Source organism: Cervus elaphus, chromosome 8 (assembly GCF_910594005.1).
Source record: "Cervus elaphus chromosome 8, mCerEla1.1, whole genome shotgun sequence".
Lineage (NCBI taxonomy): Eukaryota > Metazoa > Chordata > Mammalia > Artiodactyla > Cervidae > Cervus > Cervus elaphus.
This window is the reverse complement of record NC_057822.1, coordinates 40,277,101-40,302,540: the sequence shown is the minus strand read 5'-3', so window position 1 is coordinate 40,302,540 and position 25,440 is coordinate 40,277,101. Positions and strand designations below refer to the sequence as shown.

General features: G+C 41.4%; 1 protein-coding gene across 3 annotated transcripts in view; it reads left to right on the top strand.

Annotated features, from left to right (window-relative positions):
- The window catches only part of PARD3B (par-3 family cell polarity regulator beta), a 1,123,128-nt gene extending 1,100,296 nt beyond the window's left edge, over window positions 1-22,832 (top strand). For all 3 annotated transcript variants that reach the window (XM_043910301.1, XM_043910302.1, XM_043910303.1), the window contains one exon: window positions 18,042-22,832. In XM_043910301.1, the coding sequence (XP_043766236.1) occupies window positions 18,042-18,399 (358 nt within the window). In that variant the 3' untranslated portion in view covers window positions 18,400-22,832. The remainder of the gene's footprint in view (window positions 1-18,041) is intronic.
- The last annotated feature ends 2,608 nt before the right edge of the window (window positions 22,833-25,440 follow it).

The window sequence follows — 25,440 nt, the reverse complement described above, 5'->3', positions numbered from 1 at the left end:
AGCCTAGTCATGTGAAACGGGTGATCACACCAGGTTTTCACTTTTGGCATTGTCTCCATAAAGTGCTATGTAATGTTTTAGACTCTCTGTGCCATAATTTTAAGTGCATAAAGATGTTCCTAGATTATCATGTTTCTGACAGAAACTTTTTTTTTCCTGTACCAAATTAATAACAGTACTTATAACTCATTTTGGGGAGGTCATATTTTTTTGTTCTTTCTATTGAAGTGTAGTTGATTTGAAGTGTTGTGTTGTTGTTCTTCAACCACTCAGTTATGTCCAACTCTTTGTGACCCCATGAAATGCAGCATACCAAGCTTCCCTGTCATTCACTATTTCCCAGAGTTTGCGCAAACTCATGCCCATTGAACTGGTGATGCCATCCAACCATCTCATCCTCTGTCATCCCCTTCTCCTCCTGCCTTCAATCTTTCCCGGCATCAGGGTCTTTTCCAGTGAGTAAGCTCTTCGCTTTGGGTGGCAAAAATATTGGAGCTTTAACATTAGTCCTTCCAATGAATATTCAGGGTTGATTTCCTTTAGGATTGACTGGTTTGATCTCCTTGCAGTCCAAGGGACTCTCAAGAATCTTCTCCAATACCATAGTTCAAAAGCATCAGTTCTTCACCACTCAGCTTTCTTCATGGTCCAATTCTCAATATACATGACAAAACAATAGCTTTGACTATACAGAGCTTTGTCAACAAAATGATGTCTCTGCTTTTCAATATGCTATCTAGGTTTGTCATAGCTTTTCTTCCAAGGAGTAAGTGTTGTGTTAGTTGCAGGTATAGAGCAAAGTGATACAGTTACACATCAGTTCAGTTCAGTTCAGTTCAGTCACTCAGTTGTGTCCGACTCTTTGCGACCCCATGAACCTCAGCATGCCAGGCCTCCCTGTCCATCACCAACTCCCAGAGTCCACCCAAACCCATGTCCATTAAGTCAGTGATGCCATCCAACCATCTCATCCTCTGTTGTCCCCTTCTCCTTCTGCCCTCAATCTTTCCCAGCATCAGGGTCTTTTCAAATGAGTCAGCTCTTCGCATCAGGTAGCCAAAGTATTGGAGTTTCAGCTTCAACATCAGTCCTTCCAATGAACGCCCAAGACTGATCTCCTTTAGGATGGACTGGTTGGATCTCCTTGCAGTCCAAGGGACTCTCAAGAGTCTTCTCCAGCACCACAGTTCAAAAGCATCAATTCTTCAGCGCTCAGCTTTCTTTATAGTCCAGCTCTCACATCCATACATGACCACTGGAAAAACCATAGTCTTGACTAGACAGACCTTTGTTGACAAAGTGATGTCTCTGCTTTTTAATATGCTGTCTATATTGGTCATAACTTTCCTTCCCAGGAGTAAGTGTCTTTTAATTTCATGGCTGCAGTCACCATCTGCAGTGATTTTGGAGCCCAGAAAAATAAAGTCAGCCACTGTTTCCACTGTTTCCCCATCTATTTGCCATGAAGTGATGGGACCAGATGCCATGATCTTGGTTTTCAGTTACACATATATATTACTATATATATATATTTTCAGATTCTTTTCCATTATAGGTTATTATATGGAATATAGTGCCCTATGCCTTACAGTAAACCTTCTCTATCTATTTTATACATAGCAGTGTGTCTGTTAATCCCATACTCTTTAATTTATCCCCCTCCCTTACCCTTTGGTAACCATAAGCTTGTTTTCCATGTCTGAGTCTATTTCTGTTTTATAAATAAGTTCATTTGTATCATATTTTTAGATTCCACATATAAGCAATATCATATATGTCTTTTTCTGTTGTATTCCTTTTTCTTTTTTATGTGTATATCTATTATCAGTATTTGGTTTGTGATTACCATGAGATTTTCATACAGCAGTCTGTATATATATTTGATTGTTTTAAGTTTCTGATCTCTTAATTTCAAGTGCATTTTAAAACACTGAATTTATACTCTCTCTGTTCATTATTACTGTTTTATTTTACATCTGAATTGGTTTGTGTATCCTTTAACTGCTTATTGCAGATACAGATAATTTTACTACTTTTGTCTTCTAACCTGCCTACTAGCTTTGTGTGTAGATGGCTTCCTATGTTACTGTATGTTTGCCTTTATCAGTAAGCTTTTCCATTTCGTAGCTTTCTTGTTTCTAGTTGTTATCTTTTCTTTTTTGCCTTGAGAAGTTCCTTTAACGTATGTTGTGAGGTTGGTTTGGTGGTGCTAAACTCTTTTAGCTTTTGCTTGTCTGTAAAACTTTTGATTTCTCAATCAATTTTGGGTAGAGTATTCTTGATCGTAGGTTCTCCCTTTCATTACTTTAAATGTATTGTGCCACTCCCTTCTGGTCTGCAAAGTTTCTGCTGAAAAGTCAGCTGATAGCTTTATAGGAGCTCCCCAATGTGTTATTTATAACTTTTCTCTTGTTGCTTTTAATGTCACTTTTTAAACTCCAGTGTATCTTGGTGTGTTCCTCTTTGGATTGATCCTGTGTGGAACTCTCTCTGGTTCCTGGACTTCGGTGATTGTTTCCTTCCCCAGCTTAGGGATGTTGACAGCTACTTTTTCTTCAAATATTTTCTCAGGCCCTTTCTTTCTTTTCCCTTGGGATCCCTATAGTGCAAATATTAGTACATTTGATATTGTCCCAGAGGTCTCTTAGACTGTCATTTCATTTTTTTTTTTCTTTCCTGTGGCAGTGATTTCTACCACTCTGTCTTCCAGCTCATTGATATAATCCTCTGTATCATTTCATCTACTCTATGGATTCCTTCTAGTAGATTTTTCATTTCAGTTACTGTATTCCTCATCTTTTTTTGGTTGTCGTTTATATTGTCTAATTCTTAGTTGAAAACATCTAACTTCTCACTCTGTGCTTCCCTTCTCGTCTCAAGCTCTTTGATCATCTTTATGATTATGAGTGTGAACTCTTTCTCGGGTAGATGATGTAGCTCCACTTCACTTAATTCTTCTTCTGGGGTTTTATGTTATTGCTACATCTGGAATGTGTTCTGCTGCTGCTTCCCTTTTTTTAAGTTGTTATTTATATTTTTATGCATGTGGTAGGTTAGTTATGTTTCTCAACCTTGGAGAAATAGTCCTCTGTAAGAGATATCCTGTGCATCCCAGCAGTGCTTTCTCCTCTCTTCCCTCAAGCTATACATTCTAGGAATTTCCCCAAGAGGGCCGTGTGGGTCCTTCTGTTGTGATGGGCTAATAACTATGTGAGAAGTCTGGTAGACTTGGTTGGTTCCTAGTCTGGTTGGTTGCCAGACCCTGCCTGGCTCACTAGTGGATAGAGTCAGGGTCCTGAAGACTTTGGGGCTATTGCCCACCCACTGGTGGGAGAAGCCAGGTCCTGGGGTTAGTGTCAGACTAATGGTGTGCTATAGTCCATGAGATTGCAAAAAGACATGACTTCTCAGTTGAACAACAAGAAAACAACACAACAATGAAAGGCAAAATTGGTTCCTGGAGTCTGGCTGCGGGGCCCAGGGACCCCAGAGGTGGTGTCAGGTTGCTGATGAGGGAAGGTGTAAAGTTCCTGGAACAGTTGAATATGGGATCTGGGATGTCCTGAAGGTTGCATTGGCCTGCTAGTGGGCAGGACCAGGACCCCGCCAGTCCTAGAGTAGGGTGTGGTCTTCTGTTGGCAGACTCGGCCTGCTGGCTGAGAGATCATAGTTTTCATGCTTCTGCTGTCTGCCCCCCTGGTGGGTGATGCTGGTCTAGAGGATTCCTGGTGGGAGGGGCCTGTGCCTGCCCACTGGTAGGTAGAGCTGGGTTTTGACTCTCTGGTGGTCAGGACTGTGTCTAGAGGCATGTCTAGAGATGGCTATGGGCTCAAGAAGCCTTTAGGCAGCCTGGCCCCTCCCAGTTAATTGTCTGACCTGAGGCTTTTGGGTGGGTCAGGTCTTGGCACTAATGAGCCAAAATGGCAGCTGCCAGGATTGTTCACACCATTGAATGTTCCCAAATATGTCTGCCAGCAGAATTTATGTCTCTAGGCTGAGCTGCAACTGCTTCCACACCACCCACACCCCACCCCACCCCCAATCACCACCTCTCCAAGAGACCCTCCAAGACCAGCAGATAGGTCTCACCCAGGCTCCTATCAAGTAACTGCTTTTGTCCATGTGAGATTTTGTGTGCACCTTTAAAAGTTTGTTTCCCCCAGTCCTGTGGGGCTCCTGCAATTAAGCCCCACTGGCCTTCACAGCCAAATGTTCTGGGGGGCTCGTCTCCCTGATGCTGGATCCCTGGGCTGGGGAACCCAACATGGGGCTCAGAACTCTCACTCCTGTGGGAGAATCTCTGCAATATAATTATTTTCCAGTGTGAGGGTCTCCCACCTGGGGGAGACCTCCTGCCTTTCTCATTGTGGTTTCTTCTTTATGTTCTTAGCTGTAGAAATCTTTTCTGGTAGGTGGCAGTCTTTTTCGTTGATGGTTGTTCTGCGTTGTGATTTTGATGTGCCCATGAGAAGAGGTCTTTCTACTCCACCATCTTGTCTGCTCTTTCTTAACTGATTCCTGAGTAAATACACTTAACCTGAGCCAGTTCATCAGTCATGTTGACCTCACTAGTAAGTCAAGGCAATTAAATTTGAGTGCAAGATTCATTAAGCACCTACTATGATTCAAGTACTATGCATAAAAGAAGAGATAAGGCTGTCTACTTTTGTTCTTGGCAAACAAGACAAATATAACATACATTTACAGCCATTCTATGTTGGACCCAGTCCAATCCTTTTTTTTTTTTTTTTTTTTAGCCCACCATCCCTTCCTCCTTCTTTAAAACTTAAGAGTCCAGTCTTATCTCAACCCTTATCAATCTCTACTTCTCAATGAGAGCCCGTGTTCTCCTTTCATTTCTTTACCTACCTACTATTTCCAGCTCCTACACACATCTGACCCTCTATGCTTACCATGTATGTTTGTGGGTTTTCTCTTTACTTTAAACTCTCTTGAACAAACTCAGTATACATTTAGGGGCAGCTGTGATGTGCAGAGCCATGTGGGAAGCTCTGAGAGAGATCACTAGATACATGAGACTCGGTTCCTTCCTTCAAGATATTGGGGCTTCAGCACAGTATATACCCAGCCTGAGGCAGGGCAACAGCAGATGAGGTGAGAATGAACTACTGCAGTGAATGCAGAGCAGAGAGATTTTCTTTGCAATTGTTGCAGAAATGGAGATGCAGTGGGGAGATGAGAGGATTCAAAGTTACTCGTACATCTATCTCAGGGGCTCAGGTCCCTTCATCTGTTCCAGTAAGCAGAGCCATCTCATTCCTAGCTAAAAATTTTGCCAGTGACTCAGTCCTTCTAATACTGAGCCCTTTCCCTCAAAGGATTATCCTCATAGGTGTAGAAGCATTCCTTCCCCCCTTCCATAAAATTAAGACAGTCAGTACCCAAGAGCTGCCATCTGACCCACTTTGCTATTGTTCACTCACTAAGTTGTGTCCAACTCTTCGCAACCCTGTGGACTACAGCATACCAGGCTCCTCTGTCCTCCACTATCTCCCAGAGGTTGCTCAGATTCATGTACTTGAGTTGGTGATGCCATCTATCTATCTCATCCTCTGCTGCCCCATTCTTTTGCCTTCAATCTTTCCCAGCATCAGGGTCTTTTCCAATGAGTTGGCTCTTCACGTCAGATGGCCAAAGTATTGGAGCTTCAGCTTCAGTCCTTCCATTAGATATTCAGGATTGATATCCATTAGGATTGACTGGTTGATCTCCGTACCGCTCAGGAGGCTTCTCCAGCACCACAATTAGAAGGCATCAGTTCTTCGTCACTCAGCCTTCTTTATAGTCCAACTCTCATATTTGTACAAATTTTCCAATCAAAATCTGAATCCTTTGGACCTCCAGAGATGACTCTAATCAAAAATAAAATAGAAAATAAAACATAGTTTAAAATGTGGGAAAAAATAAGTGAAATTTTTCAAGTATCGATATTATCATGACAGCTTTTGCAAAGAGTTATGTTGTAAAGAAAGCAAATATAGAACTCCTAGAGGAGAACATAGGCAAAACACTCTCCGACATAAATCACAGCAGGATCGTCTATGACCCACCTCCCAGAATATTGGAAATAAAAGCAAAACTAAACAAATGGGACCTAATGAAACTTAAAAGCTTTTGCACTACAAAGGAAACTATAAGCAAGGTGAAAAGACAGCCCTCAGATTGGGAGAAAATAATAGCAAATGAAGAAACAGACAAAGGATTAATCTCAAAAATATACAAGCAACTCCTGCAGCTCAATTCCAGAAAAATAAATGACCCAATCAAAAAATGGGCCAAAGAACTAAACAGACATTTCTCCAAAGAAGACATACAGATGGCTAACAAACACATGAAAAGATGCTCAACATCACTCATTATCAGAGAAATGCAAATCAAAACCACAATGAGGTACCATTACACGCCAGTCAGGATGGCTGCTATCCAAAAGTCTACAAGCAATAAATGCTGGAGAGGGTGTGGAGAAAAGGGAACCCTCTTACACTGTTGGTGGGAATGCAAACTAGTACAGCCGCTATGGAAAACAGTGTGGAGATTCCTTAAAAAACTGGAAATAGAACTGCCATATGACCCAGCAATCCCACTTCTGGGCATACACACTGAGGAAACCAGATCTGAAAGAGACACGTGCACCCCAATGTTCATCGCAGCACTGTTTATAATAGCCAGGACATGGAAACAACCTAGATGCCCATCAGCAGATGAATGGATAAGGAAGCTGTGGTACATATACACCATGGAATATTACTCAGCCATTAAAAAGAATTCATTTGAACCAGTCCTAATGAGATGGATGAAGCTGGAGCCCATTATACAGAGTGAAGTAAGCCAGAAAGATAAAGAACATTACAGCATACTAACACATATATATGGAATTTAGAAAGGTGATAATGATAACCCTATATGCAAAACAGAAAAAGAGACACAGAAATACAGAACAGACTTTTGAACTTTGTGGGAGAATGTGAGGGTGGGATATTTCAAAAGAACAGCATGTATACTATCTATGGTGAAACAGATCACCAGCCCAGGTGGGATGCATGAGACAAGTGCTCCGGCCTGGTGCACTGGGAAGACCCAGAGGAATCGGGTGGAGAGGGAGGTGGGAGGGGGGATCGGGATTGGGAATAAAGACCTGCCCTCTGTAGTTGAAAAAAAAAAAAAAAGAATGGAGGAAAAAAAAAAAAAAAACAGGCTAGCAGTTATATGTAAAAAAAAAAAAAAAAAGAAAGCAAATATAGACGTGTTCTTCTTAAGTAAATATGGCTCCTGGGTGAGGTTTTGAATTAAAAGTCTTTTAGGAAAAGTAGTAACACATATGAATAAAAATCATGGGGGTCATGTGAAAAATGAGGGGTCTTAAAGTGCTGATACATTTGCATTTGGATCCTTGTTTTCATTAAAATCTTCAAAGAAAGCTGCCCCTGGATTCCTCAAAGTTGGCTCAAAACATGAAGCATTAGTTACTATGATAACCATTTCTTTGGCCCCAGAATGTATTGCATTTTGTGCTTCCCTACAGATACTAAAATAATAAAGGTACTATGAAAAGGGAAACCCAAGATTAACAGAGATAAAATATCAGGTCCCTATTCCACTTCCTTTATTCTCTCAAATTCTGTAGTTAATAATCTGGGCATTTTTTTCTTGCAAAATTTTTTTTAAATTTTATATTGGAGTATAGTTGATTAACAATTTTGTGTTAGTTTCAGGTGTAGAGCAGAGTGATTCAGTTATATATGCATGTATCTATTCTCTTTCAAATTCTTTTCCCATTTAGGTTATTAAAGAATGTTGAGCAGAGGACCCTGTGTTATACAGTAGGTCCTTGTTAATTATCTATTTTAAATACATTACTGTGTATATGTCAATCCCAAACTCCCAGTTTATCCCCCCGCCCCACCATCTTTCCCCTTTAGGGACTGTAAGTTTGTTTTCTAAGTCTGTGACACTGTTTAAATGAGTTCATTGGTATCTTTTTTGTGTTTTTTTTTAAGATTCCACATGTAGGTGATATCATATGATATTTGTCTTTCTCTGTCTGACTTACTCTGACACTTAGTATGGTAAACTCTAGGTCCATCCATTTTGCTACAAATGGCATTATTTCATTTTTAATGGCTGAGTAATATTTCATTGTATATATGTACTAAATCTTCTTTATTCCTCTGTCAATGGACATTTAGATGCTTCCGTATCTTGGCTATTATAAACAGTGCCACAGTGAACATTGGGAGGTATGCATGTATCCTTTTGAACAAAGGTTTTTTCCAAATATATGCCCAGAAGTGGAATTGCTAAATATTAATTTAAAAATAAAGCTAAAGTAGGTAGTTTCATTTTGATATTTACAGGAACTTCTGTACTGTTCTGCATAGTGACTGTACCAGTCTACATTCCCACCAACAGTGTAGGAGGGTTCCCTTTTCTCCACACCCTCTCCAGCATTTATTTCTAGACATTTTGATGATAACCATTCTGACTGGTGTGAAGGGATATCTCATGGTAGCTTTGATTTGCATTTTCCTAATGATTAGTGATGTTGAGCACCTTTTCATGTGCATCTAGGCTATCTAGATGTCTTCTTTGCAGAAATCTTTATTTAGGTCTTCTGCCTATCTTTGATTGGGTTGTTTGTTTTTTTTTTTGACATTGAGCTACATGAGCTGTTAGTAAATTTTGGAGATTAATCCTTATTAGTCACATTTTTTTGCAAGTATTTTCTCCCTTTCTGTGGGTTGTCCTTTCATGTTTTTAAATGGTTTCCTTTGCTGTGTGAAAGCTTTTGAGTTTAATTAGGTCACATTTGTTTGTTTTTGTTTTTATTCCCAATATTCTAGGACGTGGACCAAAAAAAGATTTTTGCTATAATTTATGTTAAGGAGTGTTCTGAATTTGTTTTTCTCTAAAAGATTTATAATAGTATCAGGTCTTACATTTAGATCTTTACTTCATTTTGAGTTTATTTTTGTGTATAGTGTTAGAAATGTTCTAATTTCATTATTATACATGTAGCTGCCCAGTTTTCCCAGCACCATTTATTGAAGAGAAAGTCTTTTCTCCATTGTATGGTCTTGCCTCCTTTGTTGTAGATTAATTGACCATAAGTGTGTGGGTTTATTTCTGGTCTTTCAGTCCTGCTCCAATGGTCAGTATTTCTGTTTTTGTGTCAATATCATACTGTTTTGATTACTGTTGCTTTGTAGTATTTTCTGAAGTCAGCAGCCTGTTTACTCCATGTCCATTTTTCTTCCTCAAGATTGCTTTGGCTCTTCAGTTTCTCATTTCCATTGTTGGTGTTCAGTCACTAATTCATGTCTGACTCTTTGTGACCCCATGGGCAGCAGCACATCAGGCTTCTATGCCCCTCACTGTCTCCCAGAGTTTGCTCAAACTCATGTATATCGAGTCAGTGATGCCATCCAACCGTCTCATCCACTGTCAGCAGCTTTTCCTCCCATCCTCAGTCTTTCCCAGTTTCAGACTCTTTTACAATGAGTCAACTCTTTCCATAGGGGGCCAAAGTATTGGAGCTTCAGCTTCCACAGAAGTCCTTCCAATGAATATTCAGGGTTTATTTTCTTTAGGATTGACTGGTTTGATCTCCTTGCTGTCCAAGGGACTCTCAGGACCACAGTTCAAAAGCATTCTTTAGTGCTCAGCCTTTCTTATGGTCCAGCTCTCATATCTGTACATGACTACTGGAAACACCATTGCTTTGACTGTACAGACTTTTGTCTACAAAGTGATATCTCTGCTTTTTAATACACTGTCTAGGTTTGTCACAGTTATTCCTCCAAGGAGCAAGTGTCTTTTAATTTCATGGCTGCAGTCACCATCTGCAGTGATTTTGGAGCCCAAGAAAATAAAATCTGTCACTGTTGCTACTTTTTCCCCGTCTATTTGCCATGAAGTTATGGAACCAGATGCCATGATATTAGTTTTTTATATGTTGGGTTTTAAGCCAACTTTTTCACTCTCCTCTTTCACCCTCATCAAGAGGTTCTTTAGTTCCTCTTTGCTTTCTGCCATTAGAGTAGTATGATCTGCATGTCTGAGCTTGTTAATATTTCTCCAATATTTCTTGATTCCAGCTTGTAATTCATCCAGCTGGGCATTTCACATAATGTACTCTGTATATAAATTAAATAAGCAGAGTGACAATATACATCCTTGCCATACTCCTTTCCCAATTTTGATCAGTCTGTTATTCCATGTCCAGTTCTAACTGTTGCTTCTTGACCCATGTACAGGTTTCTCTGGTGGCAGGTAAGGTTGTCTGGTATTCCTATCTCTTTAAAATTTTCCACAGTTTGTTGTGATCCACACAATCAAAGTCTTTAGCATAGTCAATGAAGCAGAAGTAGATGATTTTTCTGGAATCAGTTCAGTTCAGTTACTCAGTCGTGTCAGACTCTTTGTGACCCCATGGACTGCAGCAGGCCAGGCCTTCCTGTCCATCACCAACTCCCAGAGTTTACTCAAACTCATGTCCATTGAGTTGGTGATGCTATCCAACCATCTCATCCTCTGTCGTCCCCTTCTGCTCCTGCCTTCAATCTTTCCCAGCATCAGGGTCTCTTCAAATGAGTCAGTTCTTCTCATGAGGTAGCCAAAGTATTGGAGTTTCAGCTTCAGCATCAGTCTTTCCAATGAATATTCAGGACTGATTTCCTCTAAGATGGACTGGTTGGATCTCCTTGCAGTCCAAGAGACTCTCAAGAGTCTTCTCCAACACCACAGTTCAAAAACATCAATTCTTCCATGCTCAGCTTTCTTTATAGTCCAACTCTCACATCCACATGTGACTACTGGAAAAACCATTGCCTTGACTAGATGGACCTTTGTTGGCAAAGTAAGGTCTCTGATTTTTAATATGCTATCTAGGTTGGTCATAGCTTTTCTTCCAAGGAGCAAGCATCTTTTAATTTCATGGCTGCAGTCACCATCTACAGTGATTTTGGAGTCCAAAAAAATAAAGTCTGTCACTGTTTGCACTGTTTCCCCATCTATTTGCCATGAAGTGATGGGACCAGATGCCATGACCTTAGTTTTCTGAATGTTGGATTATAAGTCAACATTTTCACTCTCCTCTTTCACTTTCCTCAAGAGGCTCTTTAGTTATTCTTCACTTTCTGCCATAAAGGTGGTGTCATCTGCAAATCTGAGGTTATTGCTATTTCTCCCAGCAATCTTGATTCTAGCTTGTGCTTCATCCAGTCCAGCATTTCTCATTATGTACTCTGCATATAAGTTACCCTTGCTTTTTCTATGATTTAATAAACATTGGCAATTTGGTCTCTGGTTTCTCTTTTTCTAAATCCAGCTTGTACAACTGGAAGTTATCAGTTAACATACTGTTGAAACCTAGCTTGAAGGATTTTGAGCATTAACTTGCTAGTATATGAAATGAGTGCAGATGAGTGGTAGTTTGAACATTCTTTGCATTGTCTTTCTTTGGGATTGGAATGAAAACTGACCTTTTCCAGTCCTGTGGCCACTGCTGAGTTTTCTAAATTTGCTGGCATATTGAGTGCACCATTTTAACAGCATCATCTTTTGAAATAGCTCAGCTGGAATTCCACCACTTCCACTAGCTTTGCTCATAATAATGCTTCCTAAGGTCTACTTGAATTAACACTCCAGGATGTCTGGCTCTAGGTGAGTGACTATACCATTGTGGTTACCTGGATCATTAAGACCTTTTTTGTATAGTTCTTCTATGTATTCTTGCCACCTCTTCTTAATCTCTCTGCTTCTGTTAGATCCTTGCTGTTTCTGTGCTTGTTTGTGCCCATCTTTGCATGAAATGTTCCCTTGGTATCTCCAATTTTCTTGAAGAGATCTCTAGTCTTTCCCATTCTATTGTTTTCCTCTATTTCTTTGCTTTGTTCACTTAAGAAGGCTTTCTTCTCTCTCCTTGCTATTCTCTGAAACTCTGCATTCAGTTGGATATATCTTTCCCTTTCTCCTTTGCTTTTCACTGCTTTTCTCAGCTATTTGTAAGACCTTCGATAACCACTTTGCCTTCTTGCATTTCTTTTCCTTTGGGATGATTTTGGTCACCACCTCCTGTACACTGTTACAAACTTCTGTCCACAGTTCTTCAGGCACTCTGCCTACCAGATCTCATCCCTTGAATCTATTCATCACCTCCACTGTATAATCATAAAGGGTTTTATTTAGGTCATACCTGAATGCTCTAGTGATTTTCCCTCCTTTCTTCAATTTAAGCCTGAATTTTGCAATAAGGAGCTCATGATCAGAGCCACAGTCAGCTCCAGGTCTTCTTTTTGCTGACTTTATAGAGCATTTCCATCTTCAGCTGCAAAGAATATAATCAGTCTGATTTCAGTGTTGACCTTTTGGTGATATTCATGTGTAGAGTCATCTCTTGTGTTGTTGAAAGAGGGTGCTTACTGTAAGCACTGTGTTCTTTTGGGAAAACTCTTTTAGCCTTTGCCCTGCTTCATTTTGCACTCTAAGGCCAAAGCTTCCATACAAATTGTAAAATTTTTTGTTCTACTTCTCTGAAAAATGCCATTGGTAATTTTATAGGGATTGCATTGAATCTATAGATTTCTATGGGTATTGTAGTCATTTTGATAATATTGATTCTTTCAATCCAGGTATATGGTATAGCTTTTTTATCAGATTGTGTCATCTTTTATCTCTTTCATCAGCGTGTTGTAGTTTTCAGAGTTCAAGTCTCTTGCCTCCTTAGGTAGGTTTATTCCTAGATGTTTTATTCTTTTTGATGTGATTATAAATGGGACTATTTCTTTAACTTCTCTTTCTTAGCTTTCCTTGTTAATGTATAGGAATGTTTCAGATTTCTGTTTATTAATTTTATATCCTGAAATTTTACCGAATTCATTGATGAGCTCTAACAGTCTTCTGGTACCATCTTTAAGATTTTCTGCTTAGAATATCATGTCACTTGCAAACAGTAACAGTTTTACTTCTTTTCCAGCTTGGGTTCCTTTTATTTCTTTTTTCCTCTGATTGTCAGGGCTAGGACTTGCAAAACTATGTTAAATAAAAGTGGTGAGTGGACACGCTTGTCTTATTTCTGATGTTGGAGGGAATGCTTTCAGCTTTTCACCATTGAGGATGATGCTAGTTATATTGTTGTTGTTCAGTTGTTGTGTCCAACTCTTTTCGACCTTATGGACTGCAGCATGCCAGCCTTCCCTGTCCTTCACTATCTCCCGAAGTTTGCTCAGATTCATGTCCATTGAGTCAGTGATGCTATCTAACAATCTCATCTTCTGCCACCCTGTTCAACTCCCGCCCTCAATATTTCCCAGAGTCAGGGTTTTTTCCAATAAGTCAGCTCTTCACATCAGATAGCCACAGCATTGGAGCTTCAGCATCAGTCCTTCCAATAAATATTCAGGGTTGACTTCCTTTAAGATTGACTGGTTTGAAGCCAGCTTTTTCATTCTCCTCTTTCACTTTCATCAAGAGGCTCTTTAGTTCCTCTTCACCTTCTGCCATTAGGGTGGTGTCATCTGCATATCTGAGGTTGTTGATATTTCTCTCAGCAGTTTTGATTCCAACTTGTGGTTCATCCAGCTTGGCATTTCACATGATGTACTCTGCACATAAGTTAAATAAAGAGGGTAGCAATATACAGCCTTGTGGTACTCCTTTCCCAATTTTGAACCAGTCAGTTGTTCCAAGTCTCGGTCTTTGTTGCTTCTTGACCCACATACAGGTTTCTTAGGAGACAGGTAAGGTGGTCTGGTATTCCTATCTCTTTAAGAATCTTCCACAGTTTGTTGTGATTCACACAGTCAAAGGCTACAGGTCTGTCATACACGGCCTTCATTATGTTGAGGTATGTCCCCTCGTGGCCACTTTCTGGAGAGTTTTTATCGTAAATGGGTATTGAATTTTGTCAAAAGATTTTTCTGCTTCCCTTGAGATGATCATATGGTTTTTATTCTTCAATTTGTTAATATGGTGTATCACACTGATTTGTGGATGCTGAAAAATCCTTGCATCCCTGGGATAAATCCCTCTTAATCATGGTGTATAATCATCTTAATGTACTATTGAATTTGGTTTGCTGATATTTTGTTGAGGATTTTTGTGTCTATGTTCATCAATGATATTGGCCTGTAATTGTGTGTGTGTGTATGTGTCCATGTGCATATTATCTTTGCCTGGTTTTGGTATCAGGGTGATGGTAGACTCATAGAATGAGTTTAGGAGTGTTACTCCCTCTGTAATTTTTTAGAATAGTTTCAGAAATATTAACTCTTCTCTAAATGTTTGATAGACTTCACCTGTGAATCCTTCTGGTCCTGGACTTTTGTTTGTTTGGAATTTTTTAATCACAATTTCAATTTCAGTACTTATGATTGGTCTGTTCATATGTTCTATTTCTTCCTAGTTCAGTTTTGGGAGGTTGTACCTTTCTAAGAATTTGTCCACTTCTTCTAGGTTGTTCATTTAATTGACATATAGTTGTTTGCAGTTGGATTCTTTGTATTTCAGTGGCATCCATTATAATTTCTTTTTCATTTCTAATTTTCTTGATTTGAGCCCTCTCTCTTTTTTCCTGGTGGGTCTGGCTTAAGATTTATCAATTTTGTTTACCTTTTAAAAGAGCCAACTTTTAGTTCCATTTATCTTTGCTATTATTTTGTCTCTATTTCATTTCTTTCTGCTCTGATCTTTACATTTTTCCTTCTGCTAACTTTAGATTTTGTTTACTCTTCTATCTCTAATTGCTTTAGGTATTCTTTATTTGAGATTTTTCCTGTCTCCTCAGGTACAACTGTATTGCTGAAACCCATAGGCTTTGGATTGTCATGTCTTGATCTGTCTATAGGTATTTTTATTATTTCCATCTTGATTTCTTCAGTGATTCACTGGTTGATTAGTAGCATATTGTTTTGCCTCCATGTGTTGTTGTTTTCCTTTTTTTTTTTTCCCTGTGTCCGGGTGTGCACGAGACTATGTCTACACCAAACGTGGAGTCCTGTTTCCCCCAGTCTTACAGAATTCCTGTGATCGACCCCACTGGCCTTCAAAGCCAGACTCTCTGGGGGCTTTTCCTCCCATTGCTAGGACTGCCAGCTGGTGAGCCTGATGTGGGGCTCAAGACTCCTTGGCAGAATTTCTGCAATATAATTACTTTCCAGCTTGTGGGTTGCCTACCTACCAGGTATGGGCCTTGATTTTATCATGATTACATGCCCCCTACCATCTTGTTGTATCTTCTTCTTTTTCTTTGGATGTAGGATATCTTTTCTGGCCAGTTCCAGTGATTTTTTTTGTCGATGGTTATTCTGCAAACTAGTTGTGATTTTGATATCTTCATAAGACCAGGTGAGCTCACGTCCTTCTACTCCGCCATCTTATCTCCCTAAAAACTGTTCTTTTAGATATGTGTGTGTGCACACACAATATTCGCAAGCACTGAGTAGTTCTGGTAAAAGCCAGTCCTCAATTTTGAGCAAAGAGTTTTTATAAACAACAGCAACCCGCTCTCCCGCCACCGAAGAAAGAAAAATTCTTCCCGCACTCTTTGAACCTTAAAGAGTGTTTTTATAGGCCAGCTCATTGTTTGTCTTCTCCCTGAAAAATTAGAAAGGATAACTGCTTTGATGGGTTCTACAGAAAAAGACAATTTCCATGATTTCATTTTTTGACAAAGAACAGCTACCTCACTTGGTTTCTGCCACATGTAAGCAAATTCCCAGATGTAAAATCTCCCCTCAGAGGAAGCAATGTGAGTCCACAAAGCTATCTTGAATTCTGCCCCCAGCCTCCCCTGGCCGTGCAAGGTGGCCAAGTGGCAGGGGGAGGCGTGGGGCAAGTGGCTTGAGCGTGTGCACGCAGCCTGCGCGGGGGCTGTGGCCATCCGGGTGGCTTCTGCTCTGTCACCGCTTGATCTGGCTAGTCTCTCCACAAAAAAAAAAAAAAAAACAATGCCTGCCTGTCTTTTATAATATTCTGTCTTAAAAGAGAGAAATCTCCAGGGAGAGAACAGGACCCTAAAAGTCCAAGGCCTGGAATTCCTCCTTTCTCTCTTTCAATTTTAAACAGGAAACATTCATGCTAAGAGGGTCTGGAGGGAGCATTGATTGTATGTTCGTTTTAAGGCAGATAATGTTTGTGTGTTGCAAATGTCAGTGATTTATCCCAAGGGCTTAAAATGAGTGCAGAAAAACCACATGTTTCACTTCATGCAGAGACATATCATCAGTAGATTCTGAGAGAAAACACAGGTTAGGGGGGTTTTTTTGTTTGCGTTTTTTTTTAAGTGTTTTGAAAATCTCTAACATGAACCAAAAGGAAGTAGAAATGAGCATGGTGGGAGAGAGGGGGAGCTTAAAATATTGTACAGTAAAAGATATAATGAATGCTGGAAGTTTTCTAAATAAAAAAAAAAAAATAGCATTCTAAAGGAAAGAGAAGATGAAATCCCCATCCTTTATTTCGCAGGGCTGGGGTGACAGATTACACATTTGTGCTCTATTTGTCATGGGCAATTTAAAACAGAGCAAAGCAAACTGCACTGAATAATAACAGTTGATGCTATAATAACTTGTACACAAACAATTTAATTTTTTTACCTGAAAACTCTAACTAAATTAACCCAGGCTCAAGGATCTCTCTTTCATTATTACACATAGCCAAATTAAGACATAAAAAAGTAGAGAAAAATTCTATTGTTCATCCTTTTGAATGTGTTCACGTGCTGCTTTCCACATGGACTCAAGCTTGGAGCTTGTCAAACTATCATTGATTTGGGGAATTTACAGAGCTGTTTTCCCATCAAACTCTGCAGATTACAGGGTGATTGTGACCCTCATTGACAGTGCTTGATTAACCACAGACACCGTATTCTTACAGCCCTGTCATTTCTTTCAAGTGTTCTACCAGGTTGTACTCTGACATTGGAGAGCTTTCCATTAATTGTTATTGTTGCTCTTTTCCTTGAAAAAGAAATAATAAAAAGAGGAATGGTAGAAAGTGGGGAGGATTTGGGCATGATGTTAGGGAATATGTGCACAGAAGGTTTATGGGATTTTAAGAGCTGCAAACAGAACTCATCTGTTTAACCCCAGGCTAGATAAGATGCAGTCATCTGTACACTGTTTAGAGACGTATTGCTTCTGTTATGGCAAATGGATCAGAAGATGCTTGTTGTCTTAGCAGAGAGATCCAGACAGGGTCGCTTTATGTTAGTGTTTATTCTTGCCCTGGACCTTTCTGTGTGCCTACTCATTACACAGTGCAACTTACAGCTGGTTTGACTTTTCCCAATCTGCTACCGGCTGGGTGGTACTTACTGACTTTGCAGTAGAATTGCTTCATATCAAAGTTATAGGTGGATAATTCCAGACTCTTAGTTGGGACTTCTTCCAGGAACTTTGGAAAGAGGGCATACTAATCCACACAGATGTGTCACAGAAGCCAACCAGAGTTAGACCAAGACTATATGGCCTGTGTGAAGAATAGCCCACAGACCTAGGAGAGAAGTGAGTTCATTCCCTGGGAAGTTTATGACTCCAGATAACATGTGCATTTCTACCACCATGTCTATGTCAGGATTCAGGGAGGTGGAGAAGGAAGGGGGTGAACCATTACTAGTATTAACAGAGCCAAACTCAGCCTTGTTTAGGGAACTCGCTTGGTTACTATAATAAAGGCCAACATATAAACAAGATAGAAGAAAATTTCTGTTAGGCACCTAACTGACATGGTGGCTTCATGGTGTAGAGGAATCAGGCTGTTTTCTTCTTCTTCTTCTGCCTTCCTCAGCATGTGGCTTTCTCCTTATGATCTTTATTATGGCCACTCTTAGCAGCCAACAGAAAGGAGGGAAGAGGAGAGGGTCCCTTTCTTCCTTTTCAGGGTATGCATCATGGCTATTCACATCTCATTGGCCAAATCCAGTCTGTGGCCACGCCAGGCTGCATGGGAGGCTGAGGAATGTGGTCGTCAGCTGGGCAACCAGCTTAGTGGTCACTGATATGTGTCTCGTCTTCTCTTTCCAGGGGAGGACCAGCAGATCCCGTGGACTACCTGACAGCCGCATCTCGAGGGCTCTACAAGGAAAGGGAGCTTCCCTATTACCCAGGGGCTCATCCTGTGCATCCACCCAAAGGAAGCTATCCTCGCCCCCCAGACCTGAGAGTCACAGATCTCCGGTATCCCCAGTACTATCCACCGCCACCAGCCCCCCAGCACAAAGGACCTTTCCGACAAGATGTCCCGCCTTCCCCTCCTCAGCACCACAGAGTACCAGCCTACCCAGAAATGGGCAGACCAGGGCTCCGAGGGAGCAGCCCAGATCAGTATCCCTATCGAACCCAGGATCCCAGGCAGAAGAACCCCATGACCGCAGCCGTGTAGCTGACCACCACCAAGCTCAGCCCAGCCCAGGACGGAAGACATCCAACAGCACCTTTGTCCTTCCTACACCTTAAGGCCTTCTTCATATCAAGAATTCTCTATGGTACAGAGTAGATTTTTCTCACTGAAGCTGCAACACTTGACCACTAATCAGAAAGAATGGAGTAGGAGTTTGGGGAGGGAAATCAGAAGGAAAAGGAAGGATAGGGCCATAAAAACAAAACTGTCTGATATCTGAAATACGTTTTCAATTGTTCAGTTCACTGAGAGTGGCAGTTGAGCAGGCAAATAGCAGTGGAGATCTACAGCATGGCCACCTCCCTGGAACACAAACATGCATAGCATTGGCGTCATGGAGGGGAGAGGGGCCAGTCTGTTTGGGACATCATCCATTCAGAAGCTAAGCTGCAGCCACCTCCTTAAGTTGTTAAGTCTGTAAAGAGTAGCTACAAATATGGGCATCCTAAGAGAGTAGTCTTCACATTGAGAAAACAAACATGAAGAGTGAGCTCCTTGAAATGTTTTGTACCCAGAGGAAGGCTGCATTTATTTGTAGCATTTCTCAGGTTCTCAGTACCACTCACTTGGTATAAGCATTTCACGTTTCCTCACTTTTTATATAAAAGATGTGAATGCAGTATTAGTGTCCTGGGAGAATTCACAAAGCTAGTCGGAGCTTCCAGAACAAATCTATGCCTAGGATCAAGGCAATCAGATTAAAAGGCTAAAATTTCCATGGTCCTCACCTTCCTTCCTCCCACATCCTAGGCAAGATAGCATAGAGATATCTGGCTTCAGACTCACCCCAAATCTCCTGCTTGTCATTATTGTAACTGGGGCCTTTACTTTAAGACTCCCACTTGAGAGCAGAGATGTACTCAGGAAAGAGAGGACCCGCTGGTGAGGTCACACAGGAAGCAGTGCTCTGAAGATGCCAATTCTAGACTCAGTGCCAAACAGCACCAGATGCACCCAGGGTCGGGAAAGGGCTGACGGTGCTCTTTGGGAATGATAACTAGCAAGCAATAGTAGTGTGTGTGTATGTGTGCGTGTTTATGAAGGTGTATGATTACCAGTATGGAGAAGGGGGGAAAAATACTTTCTGGAAAGTTTGATGAAGAAGAGAATAAAAAGAAAAACAACAAACCAGAAGGGAAGGGAGAAGGAGCATAAAACTAAATCATTCTACATCTGCTATATTTCATTAACACGAGTCAGAGCAAGACTAAGGCCAAGGTCTCCAGTTGGGGAAAGGTCTTATGGCTTTACAAAGCTAAAACCCCACCCTCCAAAATCCCTCACATTTCTTTAGAGCTTTGCACATATATTCTACTTATTTCAACATAGATTAGAACCTCTAAACCCTGACCCAAATGAGAACACAAGACTGAGAAACAGCAAAGCATGGGAGAAGCAACTCAAATTGCTCAGTGACCCTTGCAGTCCTCTAAGCCTTTTTACATTCCTTCTTCAGTCCCTTCCCCCAAAAATGTCTTGAGCTCAGTTCAGACATTCTGGCTGAGATTAGAATACCTCTGACTGCTAGGATTTAATAAATTATAGTATTGATGTTATTGAATACATAGAGTATCTATCCTGCCCAGTTTAGTATTTTTTTTTAATTTAAAATATAGTTCTGTTACCTAGAATGATGCAGCTGCTGGGTTTAGACTTAACTAGTGTTATTTACTGAACTTTAAGAGGTATCATTTTCTAAACTACAGTTTACTTACGGCCCTCTTGAGAATAGATTGTCGAGTTGTTTTTGGCCCTCTGTCATCTCTCTTAAGCCAGGCACCTTTAGATTGTTTGCAATTTGTTCTGGGGTTGAGGACTGGGCCCTTCTCACCTCAACGTGGAGTGTAGGTAAGCCATAGGGTTTCCCTACCAACAAGCTGCAAGCTGCCTTCCCTCGAGCTACATAAACCTTCAAGACGACAATGATGAGAGAAGTAGGATGTATTTTGAAGCAATAAAAGCCAGCTCTTCAGAATGTTCCATAGTTTAACCAAATCTCTGTAGACTACTGGATATAGCCAAGTCAGAGGTTTCCTTCTGGATTAAGGCCAAGTTCCCCCAGCGGGCAGTGATGGAAGGTGAGACAGAGCAGCCCCAGCAGGAAGAATGCCCATCTTTTCACCATGTGGCCACCTTGCGAGCATGGCATCTCCTGCACTAAGGCTCAAGGAGAGCTGCTCCAAGCATGGTTTTGAGTGTGTGTGTGCTCGGTTGCCCAGGCGTGTCCCACTCTGCCACCCCATGGACTGTAGCCCACCAGGCTCCTCTGTCCATGGACTTTTCCAGGCAAGAATATTGGAGTGAAGTTGCCATTTCCTCCTCCAGGGCATCTTCCTGCCCCAGGGATCGAACTGGCATCTCCTGCAGTAGCAGGTGGATTACTGAGCCAGGTGGGAGGCCCTTTTGTGTTGTATACACAGGCAGTAAAGCAATTGCTAATTCTGAGGGGCAGCCAAGGATGTGAATGTACTATTAAAAGTAACGGGAACAGATTATAGCAGTTTTCTTTTCCTCCTTGAAGCATAACACATGACCTATTTGACCTTACCCAGAAGAAGCCAACATTGTGTATGACAGTCTTCATCAAGTCCAGTAACAGTTAAAACAGCTTGAATGTAAGCTTTATAAATGCCTGTGAGCCAACCCAACTGTCACCACCCAGAGGTTATGGAACTCCTTCCCAGTATTCAGAAGAACAGGTTGTTTAGGGTATTGAGAAGACCAGGCTATAATCAGTGGGCTCCTAGTAGGGGGAAATAGTTCCTGATTTATTTTTGGCCTTGGTAAAACTCAGTCAGGTGTCTCCTTGTAGCTCAGAATGCAAATACTCCCCCAAGAGAAGATGGCACTGAGAGCTTGGTGAGCTGAAAACCCATCAATGTACACCTGCCTGGCTCCTGATCTGACCACTGGGTCATCCAGAGCTTGGAGTGATGTGTTGACCTCAAGTCACTAGATATTTTAAGGAGCTCTCTTTCTGTCCCTTTTTGCAGGAGTAGAGAGATGTAAGGGAGCAGACCACGGAATACTTTTAGATGCAGGAGAACTCAGTCCTCTACAAGGGAGAGAAGAAACACAACATCTCACTAACCCTTCATGTCATTGGGCTGTGTCAGGATCATGCTTCGTATAATATTGCTTCCCCACAATATCACATCACTGGATGAAAGGAAAGTTCAGAGTCAGGAGTATTTTCTCAAATCATGGTTGAGTAACAACAAAAAGTGGGGGGAAATTTACTGTGAAGCTCCTTGTTAGGTTTTTAGATCTGTATGTGTTGACTTCACAGTATAGTACAGAGCAAAGATCTTATAATCAAGAGCACCGTCACCCCGAGGAGGAAACTCTATGCACACGAACTGATAGAGATTCGAGACTTCACTGTAGCTTGATTTTTGCCACCAATAACAAAATTAAAACATGGTTCATTATTCCTTCCGAAGATTTATGAACTTCTTGAATGAAATCTATTTTCTGAAGGAAATCCACCTGGTAAGTTTTAGAGTTGCTATGCATAGGGTTGATATGTCCCTTCCTTTTCTTTGGAGGAACATCTTAGTATTTCAGGGGGATAGAGAGAGCTGGAGAATTCAGTGTGGACAGCAATGTGTGTCTATAAAATTCCCATCAGCATTAAACTCTGAAATTTACAATGAACAGCCTTCAAATTGGTGCTAAATTGGGTAGACACCCTGCTGCTTTCTGAGTCCATGAGCAAAATTCAACTCAGTCCAGATTTAGTGCAATTAGGCAGAAGGGTGTTGGGAGTCAGAAACAGCCCACGATGGTATTTCTCTGTACTCCCAGTTCACACCGACTTAAGTGGAAATGATGCCACAATGAGACCAGAAAGAGGAGTCTCTGTAAGATATCCCTACAAAGTCACCTTTCTTATAAAAAGGAGAATGAAAGTGAGATATCTAAAATAAGCCTAGAATCTCATATGCAGCTCAGCTTCTAAGGGGAACTCTTTCTCCCTCATGTCCTTAAATAGTAATAGAATCTCACACAGCCTGATGTTTAAAGGTGGGCTTCACTACAGCGCAGAGTGGAGAGTGAACTCACCACCCAGACTGTCTCCTGACTCAGCTCTTTCAGACAGTGTTACGTTCCATCTATGCTGACTGCAGTGCTGTTTACTACTGGGAACATAAAAACAAAACCTGCTGTTTTTACAGTCACTTTTTCTAGTGTTTTCCTTTGCTTATATGATACCAAGTCTGTTCATAAGTTCTGAAGATAAATTATGTGAAATCATATTTTGGCATATGATTGAGGGTGGAGAATGAATTCTTTACGGTCTTTTTTGGATGATCCCATTTGTACCACAGAAACATTTTGGATATTGTTATATATGAATATATAAATTTTTCTTGTTTATTTTGCATTAAAATAAAGCTTTATTCAGTCAGTAAGAGAGTCCTGGTTTTCACCCAGCACTGACTTGTACTAAGATTTGATGAATGAATGGGTAGGTCTGGTCCTGCCCACCCTAGAACAGCAACATCATAGGGCCGAGGACACCGGGAACTAGTGGCATCATGTGCTGTTGTTTAGTCGATAAGTAGTGTCCGACTCTTTGCAACCCCATGGCTGCTCTATCCATGGGATTTTCCGGACAAGAAAACTGGAGAGGGTTGCCATTTCCTTCTCCAGGGGATCTTCCCAACCCAGGGATAGAACCCACATGTCCTGCATTGCAGGTGGATTCTTCACCACTGAGCCACCTGGCTAACCACATGCTGGGCTCCCCAGAGCAGATGCTGAGATGACAATGAGCAAGCAGAGTGTTTATTTGGGAGAGCACTTGGATTCAGAACCTACAGAAGACAGAGGAAGAAGATAGGATGGAGCAGAGAGGGAGAAGCTGAGCTGCGTGCCCTTCCAGCTTGGGCTCAGCCAACTCCACGAGGAAATCTGGAGCTTCAGTGGCCCCATAGAGTTGTCCCAAGTGTGGACACAGGAGAGGGGTATTTATCCCACCATCTCTGTCAGGGGGTATGGGCTACCCCTGAAAGGAGGAGAGACCCAGAACCAGGCAGTTTTCTTCAGGTGAGGCAATCCCCAAAAGGGTTGACAGCTGGGGGTCATCTTTGGGACATATTCACAGTAGCTGGAGAATGGCCTTTCATTCCTGAAGTGGGATTTGGGCACCACATCACAGAATTCACAAATGCATCCGACACAGTTGACCCCCTCTCTTATGCCAGGATCACGCTCACCCTGTCTAAAGAAACAGGATTCGGAGCTGGTTTTCCTTGAGACCATCCATATGTTTCCCAAGCAACTTTACTGGCTTACTCACAACCCTCTTCTCACTCTCTCTTCAAGTTCATCCACAGCCTTTCAGCTGCCATCCTAGACGGATTTGCTCACAATCTCCAGCTCTGATCTGTCTCCTGAGTACATGCATTTCCACTTTCCTACTGGACATCCCTCCTTGGGCCTTCCAAAGGCCCTTTGCACTCAACTTGTCCAAACTGAAAACAAGCTTTCTCCAAAGAAACCTCCTTCTTGTGTCTCTGTGCTGACCAATTGCATCACCATGTTCACAGTTAAAAACCAAAAAATCCAGAAATAATCCTTGACTCACCATATATAACTCTGCTCCTTGCCCATAACCGTCCCCATCTCATGAGATGGAAGGCCGGCAATTCCACCCTGCACTTCTGTCAAATACATCCATTCTTCCTAACATCCTTCCATGGGCTTCATTCAGCGCCATCACTTCTCAGCCGCTCCTCTGTGATCTCTGCCTCTTATTTAGCTTCCTTCTGACCCACCTCTGTACTATACAGACCCCACCACCTTTGTAAATAAAATTTTATTGGAACACATGGACACTGATTCACTTAAACATTGTCTAATACTCTCTCACACTGTGATATCAACCTCTGCCCTGCACTCCCAGAGGAACTTTTTGAAACAGAAAGCTGACCAAATTAGTCTGGAGGCAGCATTGTCTTGTTGAAATAACACTGGCTTTGCACACAGTCAGTCAGTTCAGTCGCTCAGTCATGTCTGACTCTTTGCGATGTATGGACTGCAGCACATGAGGCTTCCCTGTCCATCACCAAATCCCAGAGCTTGCTCAAAGCCACATCCATCGAGTCAGTGATGCCATCCAACCATCTCATCCTCTGTTGTCCCCCTCTGCTGCTAAAATTAGGTTCAACCACTAATTAGCGACATAACCTTGCATAAAATGCTTCTCTCTCTAGGCCTCAGTTTTACCATTTGTGAAATGAAACTACTATACATCTTATGGGGTTTTTTTAAGAATAAACTTACAGGACAAACATAGGAGTTATGGGGCCAGTTTGAACCAGCTCCCAGGAGCTAACTATCTGCATTTCTTCCCAACTCCATGTTCAGTGATGTCACATTGGTAGCTTGAAATAGGTCATGTTCGAAGCATTCACAACACAGGAATTAGCATACCCTACAAATCAGGACTTTTTCCCTTCTGGAGAGTCAGTTGTTAAACATTACCAGCACACCAGTACATAAAACATAGTTATATGTTTACTAGAATACTGCTATATATAGCACACATAGTTGCCCAGCAGTCAAGGAAAATGAATCCTTGCCTCCATTCTCTCTCTTTCTCTCTCTCACACACACATATACACATGACTCCTTCTCCATTCTCTCTCTCTCTCACACACACACATATACACAAACACACACTCCTCAAAGTCTTTCTGTGGTTAATACTTATGGCTTAAAGTCTGACGTCCAAAGCCCTCCAAAATCAGCCCACTGTGCCTTTCTCTCCTCAAGTCTCCTTACTCCTAACTTTACATCTTGTGCTAGTGTTGTTTCAAATTACTTTCATTTATTTGAACCAGGGGTGCATTTAACAGCTTTGCACCACAGCAGTACGTAGTAAATGCAACAGGCAGAGCCTCCCCTGCTCAAAATGCCCTCTGACCTGTGGCTCCTCACCCTTCCTTCAGATCCCAGACCCACTGACTCTTTCTCCATGAAGACCTGAAGGCAGACACTGGAGGTTGGCTCCTT